General features: G+C 26.1%; 1 protein-coding gene across 1 annotated transcript; it reads left to right on the top strand.

The window, feature by feature from the left end:
* The first annotated feature begins 1127 nt into the window (after positions 1-1127).
* On the top strand, positions 1128-6264 carry LOC113556025 (piwi-like protein Siwi). Its single transcript, XM_026960724.1, has 15 exons — positions 1128-1244; positions 1817-2034; positions 2135-2320; positions 2386-2562; positions 2645-2800; positions 2870-3015; positions 3102-3210; positions 3360-3649; positions 3708-3862; positions 3959-4083; positions 4157-4325; positions 4666-4787; positions 4847-5004; positions 5858-6005; positions 6073-6264. The coding sequence occupies exons 1-15, from the start codon at positions 1196-1198 to the stop codon at positions 6187-6189; spliced, it is 2325 nt and encodes a 774-aa protein (XP_026816525.1). The 5' UTR covers positions 1128-1195; the 3' UTR covers positions 6190-6264.
* Positions 6265-11998: the final 5734 nt, after the last annotated feature.

Genomic DNA, 11998 nt, shown 5'->3' with positions numbered 1-11998 from the left:
ATTTATTTAAAATTTTTTTATAAATAAATACACTATACGGTAAAAAAACGTACCGGTTGAGTTTACACGCACCCTCTGCTATTGTGTTTGTAGTGGGCAAATGAACTATAGTATTTATAATCAATGGTGTTACTAATTATTAGTTAGTATATTATAATAGTACAAAGTTTTTCGTTGTTTTTGGTTCATAATTACTGAAACTTGAGTTGTTTCTATTTGGTCCATTATGAAAAGGAAATCAAATTTGGGTCGTTCAGCAAAATAAAGAAAAATAATTTAAAAAAAATGAAATGCAGATGTTTTATAGTCAACAAAATATAACGATAGTATTGTTAAATTAATATGTTGGAAATATCATCTATAGATCAAATCAGAAAAATAAGAAAATATTAATTATCCTCACGCTAAATGTTAACAACCAATTTTAACACGAATACATTTTGTACGGCAACAAAGTGCACGAGCCCATGGTGTTTAGCTAGTATAATATGTATAATAGTATAATATGTATGTCTCCTACTGCACTGAAAAGGTTAGTTTCTTTTTTAAATCCTAACAGCAATGTATTCACTTTTAATGTTTTCTATCATCAAAAAGTCTACTTCATCTTGTTTTACACTCAGTTAGGTATACTCAAGTACGACTGTTTTATTTATAAAATACAATATTATGTTAATATTGTGTCTTGTTGTTGTATTAACTTTCAAACGTATACTTCAAACTGGTAAAGCAGAAAAATTCTAGTTTTCCATTTTTTTATTTTTTCCGATTTTTAATCAAAATATTGGAAATATTTTACTCTTGACTTTCTAAATCACTAACTAGATCCAGTTTTCCACTATACACTGAGCCCAAAGTTACAAATTTAATCATTTATAATGCACCAAAATGGGATGGCAAAAAAAATAATTAAACACACACGTCTTAGTAAAATCAATAAATTTATTAGAATACGAAACCAAATATATTTTAACTTACAAACATGTAAAACTAACAACTGTTTGTTGAGTAATAGTACATAATGATATAATGGTATTTTTATTCTGCATAGACATCTATTTTATACATAATATCTATTGTTTATATTGGAGTTTTTATTAAAGCATTGACATATTATAACTATTTTTTAGTGATACTGCTCATAGACTTTAATAAGATATTTTAAAGTCAAATATCGTGGACAACATCTATTGCCATGTTTCCAAATAATATGCAGTTTCCACCTTTTCCAGAACCAAAACAGGGTGAGATATAATTTATAAACTTTACTATTTTTATTTTTATATAGGTACCTAGATAATGTAATTTATTTCACAGTTATTTTTTAAACATTTTATAAAGTAGAGCATTTTAATACTAGCTTATCAGATATTCTCCTTAAAAATAAATTGAAATTGTAAACAAAGATCAATTAACTATTTAACATATTTTACTTTTAATTATTCACTTAAATATGTACGATTTTTGTATAAAAAAAAATAACAAAAAATGGAAAAGTTAATTGAGGATAAATCAAAAATCGAAATCTTTAATTATATAATATTCTTTATAAAAAATAATATAATAATTTAGTCTAGATAATATACTCATGATCATTTTAAAATAAATAAAACTCTGATTGATTTAATGATTTGTTACTGAAGAGTGATGAGCATAAAAATATATTTCATACGTGAACCAATAATTAATTTTTTAATCATATCTGATGTGTATGTGAATATTATTGAATAAGTAAAATATATATAACCCACATGGCAACATGTTTAATATTTAAATGTATTACTTTATATATATATAAATATGAAATTTTTTTTAGGATGTTCCGGAAAGTCGGTTGAGTTATTGGCCAATTATTTTCCAATAGTTTCCATAACAGATAGGTTTCCGTGCTTATACCAATATAGGGTCGACTTTAATCCCGATGAGCAAATAATTAGTATTAAAACAGAGTTATTAGCCCAGCATCAACAACGTCTAGGACTATATTTGTTTGATGGAACAATGTTATTTTCCATTAGACAATATGATCTAAATGTGAGTTATTAACTTGCTGAGTAAAGTCAATGATTTATATAAGTTTTTTCTCATTTTGTTAACTATTATTTAATCTGGAATTATAAATATTGTGCTTTAGAATTTTGAACTAACGTCTACGCGTCGTTCGGATGGCCAAGCCATAAATATAAAGCTACAAATAGTTGATTCTGTACAAATAGATGAAGATGCTAGCATTCAAGCATTAAATATACTCTTGCCCAAATGCTTGAAATTAATGAAACTTACACCGATCGGGAGACAATTTTATGATTTAAATTCAAAAGTATATTTTCATTTCTATTAGTATTTGATTAGTTTATTTTCTGACACTTAATAATTTAATTTTAGATTGTTATGGCTCAATACAAACTACAACTTTGTAGAGGTTATGATGCAGAAATTAATAGCTACGAAAATGACCTATTAGTTCGTGTTGATTTATCTAATAAACCTATAAGTAGAAGTACGGTATTAGATCTTTTAAACGAGTTTTATGTAGATAGGATAAGAAATAAAAATTGGATGGTGAGTTGATATAATTTTGCATGATAGAAGTATAATTTATCTTTAATAAATAATTTTATGGTTTATATATTTTATTATTTAGATTAGCTTTAAAAATTCCGTTGTTGGCAATACAGTTATGACCATTTACAACAACAAGACGTACGTTATCGATGATATAGATGAAAATGCTGGGCCTAACTCTGAATTTTGCAAAAACGATCAGTCCATTGTAACATACAGGCAATACTACAGAGAAGTACTGAATTTGATTTATCAATATATTTATTATTGTAAATTAAAATTAACGTGTTGATTTTTGTATTAGAAATGGAACAGGAACATTCTTAACAGTAATCAACCATTATTAATTTCTAAAAAGGAAAATTCAGTACAACAATTGGGAGTTGATGATAAATTGGTATATCTTATACCAGAATTATGCGTTATGACTGGTATTACTGACTCCATGAGGTAGTTAAATAAGAAGATTAAATCTAATTATATTTTAATTAGCGTGTATTGTGTTAAATGTTTATATTGTTTAAAAATAATTACAGAAATAATTACACACTTATGAAAGACATAGCCCTACACAATCGTCTATACCCTAGAGAATGGATGGAAAGACTTACGAATTTTGCGGATGATTTTCATATAAATTCTGACGTAAATATTTATATTTGATGTAGTTTACAGCAAGTCATTGCTTGTAGTGACATTATTTTTGTGTTTTGTATTTTTTTTATTTTCATTTTAAGTTATAATTTTTTAGTAAATATTGTAAACTTGAATATAATTATTTTACTGTTATTTAGTGTATCGCAGAACTGAGTAAATGGAATTTGACATTAAATAAGAAACTTATGGAGGTTACTGGACGAATTTTGAGACCTCAAAAAATTCTATGTCGTTCAACAAAATATAACAGCGGGGAAGAAGGAGATTGGACAAACAAATTACAATCTGTACCAATGTTTACCTCTGCAGTGGTAAAGCATTGGGTAATTTTAACTCCTAGGAACTTTTGTGAAGATGTTGATGTTTTTACGCAAAATATTATACAAGCGGCAAGAAATATGTCATTTTATCTACCGAAACCTGTTTTGTAAATATTTTTTATTTTATTAATTATTTACTAAAATACTTATGAGTATAATTTTTAGAGTCCCCATGAATGATGGAAGATCAAATACTTTTATAAACAATATCGACGAAATTATTCATAGAATTAATCCAGAATTTATATTATGCATAATTTCGTCGTGGAATTGTTTAATTTACAGGACAATTAAACGAAAATTGTGCATTGATAGAGCTGGTAAATTTCTTAGATAATATTATAAGATATAATTGAATTTATAAGATTTTGTCGCGCACACAATTTAATGCCTTTATCGTCAATAATTATTTTCAGTACCATCCCAAGTAGTCATTTTAAATAATGTGAAAACAAACGATTTGTCCATATGTACAAAAATTGCAATCCAAATTAATTGTAAACTTGGAGGTATTCCGTGGCTGGTTCCCATTTCAAAAATTGTAATTGTTTAGTTATTTATTATTATATATATCAATTAAATTGTTATTATTATTGTACTTAAATATGGTTTAGGGCATGATGATAGTTGGATGTAATACGTACGAAGACAACCAACGGAAAAATAAATCCTTTGGTGCTTTAATTGCTTCATTGGATAATAATCATTCCACATTTTTTAATAATGTGGAAACCTATGAAAATCTTCAGGAGCTTTCCACTAATTTTGCTATTGGAATAATTAGTAAGTATATTTTATATATGTTCTAATTCTGTTTGTCTTATGCATTTATAGTTCAGTTAATATCTTAATAAATCACTAAAATACAATACCTAATCTAACCTTTTATTCAGTACTAATGGGTTTGTGTTGCATTTTTATATAATAATTTTTTTTAAACTTCAAGACACCCATTTTAATGTAATACGGAATTATAATTTAAAAATCTGTAGTTTTAACTCCGAAGTCTATAAATTTGACCAATATAAAATTATTAAATATTAAATTAAAACTAGAATATAAAATAGTGTATATTAATTACACGGCTTACATATTGTATTAAAAATAATTTTTATATTTTTAGAGGCCTTGTCAAAATATAGATCCAAAAATGGGACATTACCTACTTCTATTATTATATACAGAGACGGCGTTAGAGAAGGCCAATCGTCGCATATCCGAATGACAGAAGTTAAACTTGTTCAGGTACAAATTAAAAAAAAAAATTATAGTTAAAATTAAAATTAATTAATTTTTTTTTCTAGGCTGCTTGTCAAAGAGTGTATGGATCAAATTCCGTCCCATTTACGTTTGTTATAGTTACCAGAAATAATCATTCAAAGTTTTTCGTTCGCGGTGTAAGAGGCTTCGAAAATCCCCGAATCGGTACAATTGTAGATAGTGATGTGATAGACCCAAACAAGTAAGCTTACGTTAAACGAGTCTTGAATAAAGGGAGGGACAGAAGGAGTGTGTCTACGGGGCCCGCGCTGTTGTAGGGACTTCAAACAAAGATTTAGATTTTTAAATGTTACCGCCATAAAAATTAAAGTAATTTAAAAAATATTATTTCATAAAATATTAATAGTTAATTATCAAGTACAATTTATACATAAGTAAAGTACATAAGAATACTTATTACTTACTTATAAATTATAACGATTAAAAAAAAAATTATTAAACAATTGTATCTATCAATAGTGATTAATTGTGGTGTAGTTAAGTAAATATTATAATACATCGTTTGAATAAATTCTTTTTACAAGATTTCATGTCGAAGTGAAATAATATTTTTTAAGCAAATTATTTTTTCGGACTGCTAGTTCATAAGTTATAACTATTTAGAATGTTGTTTAGCGGAAATGAGTTGTACGGTGATAGATACCCAAATAATTTATGATCTAGATAGATTTTTAATATTTACGTTTTTTATAAACATAAGCAAGTTTTAATTTAAAATAGTTTTCATTATTTTTAACCATTAATAACTTATTCAAGGATGTAAACATTAAAAATCTATCCGGTCAATGCAAAAGAAATATTATTTTTTGTATGGGTTTTATACCCTGCGCTTTATATCCAATATGCATTTTATTACCGAAATGTATTGGAAATTTTAAAGGTGTATCTAAACAATCTAATTTTATTTTATTATAGTTATATGTAAATTATAAGATTTATTACATTATTTTTATTTGTTGTACAATATACTTTTGTAATTGTCAATTTAAGCTTGAAATTATAATTTAATTTTTAAATATTATAATCGATTGCAGGTACGAATTCTTTTTAATTTCACAACCCGTAAAACAAGGTAGTGTTACACCAACACATTACGAAGCGATAGAAGACACAAATGATTTTCTACCTGATACATTACAAAAAATTACATTCAAGTTGACTCATAATTACTTCAATTGGTCGGTTAGTATACATTTTCGTAAAATATATTTTTTTAATTGTGTTATTAATTTTTTTAAATTACTTCTAGGGTACCATACGGGTCCCTGCTCCGTGTCAGTTGGCTCACAAATTGGCGTATTTTACTGGCGAAACTCTAGGATGTTCTCCCAACCCTGGTTTAGATGAATCGTTGTTCTTTTTATAATGGTTGTATACATTTTTTTTCTTTAGATATAGCATATACCTCAACTATTATTGTTTAGTTTAATGTTCCTATTTTATTTATTTTTACGATGTACCTAAGTTTAACTTTTTTATTATTTTGTTATTGATTTTTTTTTAATGTTTTGTAAATAAATACTACATTTTTATATTGTAAGTAGATTACTTGTTTTTTTTTAATAACGTTTTGTAGAAATTTTAACTTATTATGTGCGTTTGATTTGAAATTACTATTTTTACTGTTATCATATATTGATTATTAATAGAAATAAAAAATTGTATTTTATTTATTACATTTAGTTACATTTTTTCTTAAAAGTAGAATAAATCTTCAGTGAAAATTTTAAATATATTCCTTTATCCACTATTAGATATTTACCTTGATTTTTGAAGATCCTCTGACGTTTTAGAAATTATCGTTGCTTTCAAATTAACCTAATCTTTATTCTTTATAGCATCGATATTATTTAGTATTCGACCTTAAGAAATAAATCTAAAAGGACACCAGTGAAGTAAACACTGTTTATTTGCTCATACAACGTTTTTTTAATATTTAGGATATCTGTGTGTTTACGTTTTTGATAATATATAACACAAACTAATGTAAAATGGCAGCAATAGTATTGATATTATATTATTGTAGATATAGGCATATAGCGTGAAGATATTGAAAAGAATTATGATTTTTGTAGGCTCAAATTATTATTTTATGAATTTATTAACACGATACTACAATAAATTGTTATGGGTCGACAATGTAATATCACCAATTAAATATGATTAAAAAAATTAATTATTACCTATTATAATAAATGCTATGTTTTCGCCAATAAATATTAACCTGTAGTGTTAGGTACTATAAAAATAAATTAAATTACTACAATATTATCAAATGATAAAATATACTTAAAATATTGATGAATACACCGTCACAAATCAGTCCTTATTTTGCACACCGCAATATTATATTATCGCTGAATTCAAATTTAACGCATCCATTAGATACACAGTTTTACTTGACATAGTCACATTGGGGCATAGGGCTGATGTCCGATTTCAATTAAAATATGAATCGATACGTCATATATATATATGTAGAAATAATATTTTATATTTAAATTATTAAATTGATAAATATATTTATATACCTAGCTTAAATTAACAAAATTAAATATAAATATCTTTGTCGATAAATCGATTGATTTCAATTTCAATTAATTATTATTAATCAACAAAGTGCCTTTAATGGAAGGCTTCTTTAATCCGTTGTTTTTCAAGCCATATTTCTTCCATATTTTTTACTTATTGTTCTGGTTAGTTATAGTTTGTAAATAATATTGTAAAAATAAAAAATGAATAATAATTAATATTACAAACTCGCCAGTGACAGCTACGCCACACAGCTCTCAATTCGTGGTATTTATCTGATATAATTTTATTCGGATACGTACTAAAATACCTATCATTTTAAAGGTGTACAGCGTGTGAACCTGTTAATAGTGATAACTATGTATATACAGAGCAGCACACTGGATTGTGAGTGTATGGAACTTTCCGAAAATATATCACATAGATAATATACCTAATTATGGATTATTTGTTAACATTATTTTTTTTTTTTATTTTATTATTATTTTATTAAATGGAGAATCGTCCAATGAAACGATTTATACTATGGTACATATTGATGAAATTAAATAAGAGCTGGACTCAGATGATATGTATGAGGAGATATATGAATAAGTTGACGTCGAATTATGTTTTTAATTTACACATCTTAACTTATTGGTTATCAAATAAACTCTTACCAAGTACCTAAATCTAAACGTATACCATTAGATTCAGCGTGTAATTTTCAATAATATTAACTGCACATTAAGTCAATTTTGTTGGTTATACTAGAATTTGTATAAGCATAAACTTTATTGACTATATTATGTAAATACTATTCATATGTAAAAAAATGCGTTATTTTACTTTTAATCAAAGTGTACAGGGATACCTAGTGTATTATAAATATAACACTTCTTTAATTTATTATCAATACTATATGTATATATATGTATATAATACCTATGCATAAAGATTGAAGAAAAAGTTAAGTGAACTATTATGTTACTTTTTCGTTGCTTTTGGTTCACACTACAGAAACTTTATACGTTGTTGGTTTTTGGTACAGAATGAAAAGGAAATCGAATTTGGGTGTTTTAACAAGAAAAATATTATTACAAAAAAATTCTGCCGTTATAATAAATCGTCAAAATAAAGCCACTTTAAGCGGGATAGGTATGTAAAGTTGATATTTCGAAAAATAATCTATACACCAAATCAGTAAATCTAAATTTGCGGGTTTTCCAAAAATAATATTTATCCGCTCGTGTTAGAAAATATTATTTATCCTTACGCTAAATGCTAACATTAGGCAACCAAATTTAACACGGATGTATTTTGCAACGAAGCGCACTGCAGCGACAGCTAGTCATCGTAAGACCGATTCAATTATAATTGAATATTCTATAATACAACCAAAAATACTAAAAAAAAAAAAGGAGAATATTTAGGTATCTAGTGCTACTAACTATACGTTTACCTATAGATCAATTTTATGAATTAACAATTATCAGACCAATTTCACATACATATTATGTACCTATTACCTAATAACTATACGTCTATAAGTGAAATTTGGGTAACCTACCTAATTAACGCAGAAACATTCCACACACGGACACACGTACACACATATTTTATCTAGTTGTACAACCACAGTATAAAACCAATCATATTGTTGAAACAAATCATGCCTAATCAAGTAACAGACATTCAAAATGTCAATACATATAATATTATAACGATAGTAATGTTTACAATGCATACCTTATTTGTATACATAGTTAAATAGGTAGTACATATAAATAATTATTATTGTATAATAATAATTTTAATTCGATAACTCACAATGAATTACAACATATTTAGGTAAGTAGTTATTTAACACAAAATCTCAAATTATATCGATTTTCCCCTCATTCAATAGCTGTAAAATCGATTCTAAAACTAAATTATATATATATATATATATACAAATACTTACATATTAACAATATATTTACATACAAAATAGGTATACAAACAACATTTTACATTTTACATTTTACAAACTTACTGACATAATCAAATTAACTATCTCATTTCATAATATGAAGTGTTATTAATTATTTCAGGGCTTGAAGCTTTATACATTTGCATATTTGTTCGAGAAATTTATATGAGAAATCGGATTTCGACCAAATCATTTGGTACATATTTGTTTTTTGATAAGATGATTTCAATTTTAAAAGTTTTTATTGCATATTTTTACATATTTGAGGTTTCTATTTTCTTCACTCTCGTATTTTAAAGATTTATTCGATATCTATATATCTATTGACTAAACAGGTCCCGATATTGAAAGACGATTTATTGCGAACGTCTTTATCGGTACTTTGGAAGCTGTACTATTTGGAAAAATATTTCTTTTGAACACTGAATAACTGGAAAAAGCTAATCATTCAACAGTTAGTAATAGCTGACAAATCGCTTTCCATGTTATGGCCAAATGATAAACATACCAATGTTTTACTATTTTTGTCCGACACAGCACCTTATATGAAATGTGGTCCAAAATTAGATGCTTTTTATTTAAAAACGATTCACGTTACTTTCACTGTTTATACGGGGAACTAAATATTTAAAAAAAAGCTCTATCCAATATAATGCAAGAAAGCAAATAATTAGATTCGTAAAATATTGATTAGGTAGTCGTAGCTTAAATATAAATTTAATAAATTTAAATTGTTAGATATTGAAGGAGGATGCTGAATGTTAAAAGTCCAATGACATCCTATTCAACAGTTTGCCCCTTTTTTTTTATTAATTACAAATCAAACCTCCGCAAAATTTTCAATATATTATATAATATTGTACAAACTACAAAGGTAACAACAACCACAACGTCGACAATACCACCACCATAGGTAAACATAAGCTTATAAAATATCATAATTTAGATATAGAAAACATTCCATTCAACAAATAATGCAAAATAAACAGCGTCACTCATCGCAACACGTTTTATGACATTTAATCACGAGCCAAATCCACATGAATGCACAAACGAATCGAACGCTATATAAGTATAGACAATAAAATTCAGTTGGTATTATATTTTCATAACAATCATAACACAAATATTTAAAGATGACATACAATCGGGTGTTTTATTAGACTATAGATAATTAGAGGACCCAGTGCTCGGCAGTATATTTCACTTGTTTTAAATATATATATATATATATGTATATATATATTCAATATATTCGACCGGTCGATCGCAAACGATTTCAGAGTCGATCGTGTTAGAATTTCTTTTTAGGCTTTACGCACACGAAAATTAATCATGGTGGTTAGGTTTTTAATGGAAGTCGGTCCTTAGGTTATACTACCTTACAATAAAATAGTATGAATACTGAATAGGTTCATGATATAAATTGGTATCTACTAATTTATATATTATTTTGAAATTTTATTGCGCGTGTTTTGTGTTTGGAAATTTTCAACTATAAAATAATTAATATTGTCAAAATTAGAACTTTAAATGCAAATAAATATGCCTACGAAATACTTTTAAATATACATATTAACGGCTTATAAGTAATTTTGCATTCAATTGTTTTATTAACAATTGTCGAAAAAAAATTTAAAAATTTTCAAATGTTTATTAATAATTAAAAAAGTCGAAATATTTTTAAAATGTCATCATGTATCCATAGAAAATTATTATATAAATATTTGTTGAAAAATTGGAGTATTTACGATACCTATTCAACTACGACAAAATATCAAAAATCGTTTGAATAGAAAAATTATTTTACGGGTGAATATGCGACGTAAAATTTATCTTCAAACGTTTATAAAATAATTAATGTGATCTTATGGTAAACTTTTTTTTTATTATGGTTAAAAAAAGGGGGGAAATTGGAGTACACTTTTATGGGAGTTTCCCGAGTGCGTCCCGAAATTACCTTTTTTCAATGTTCCAAGTGTGCCGAAAAAAAGTAACACCCGAGTGTGTCCCAAAAAAAGATCATATTTTTGACATAGCCTTAGTGCGTTACAGTTTATTTAGAGTTACCCAGGGTGCACCACGAGGAGGTGAATCCAATTTTTCCAACGTTTCAGTGTTTCACAAATATAGCTGTAAAAATTAAGTACTTATAAAGTATTTAAGTTGTAGATTTCATCCGCAATATTCGATCGCCAAACCTGTATTTTGAAAGGTTTATTTGATTATTTCATCAAATACCTATAGCTGTGAACCGGGGACGCACTCGGGTTATTCAATATTATTTCATATATGTCGATAAGATTGTGGACGCACTCAGGCTATAAAAAAGGTAAAAATTAAAAACGGGACGCACTCGGAATATCCCCCTTTTAGGCATTTTGACCTGACGAACAAATTTTTATCGACATAATTTAAATTAAATATAAAGGTATAAATAATCCTCAAAAATCATATAAAACAAAATGTTAAAATTTGAAATTTATAAAATCACATCGATTTTTAATTTTAATTTATTAAAAAGAAAGAAATTATTTAAAAAAACTAATTGTATTACAATTAATTAATCTTATTTTTTATTTTAAATTATTTTATAAAAACGATACAGAATTATAGTACTAATATTCACGAAAAAAATAGAAAATTTAAATAATTTAAAACAATACTATCTAAAACAAACACCCGTGTA

The sequence above is a fragment of the Rhopalosiphum maidis genome, chromosome 3 (genome assembly GCF_003676215.2).
Source record: "Rhopalosiphum maidis isolate BTI-1 chromosome 3, ASM367621v3, whole genome shotgun sequence".
Taxonomy (NCBI): Eukaryota; Metazoa; Arthropoda; class Insecta; order Hemiptera; family Aphididae; genus Rhopalosiphum; species Rhopalosiphum maidis.
The sequence above is the reverse complement of the archived record's forward strand: the minus strand, read 5'-3'. Positions and strand labels throughout refer to the sequence as shown.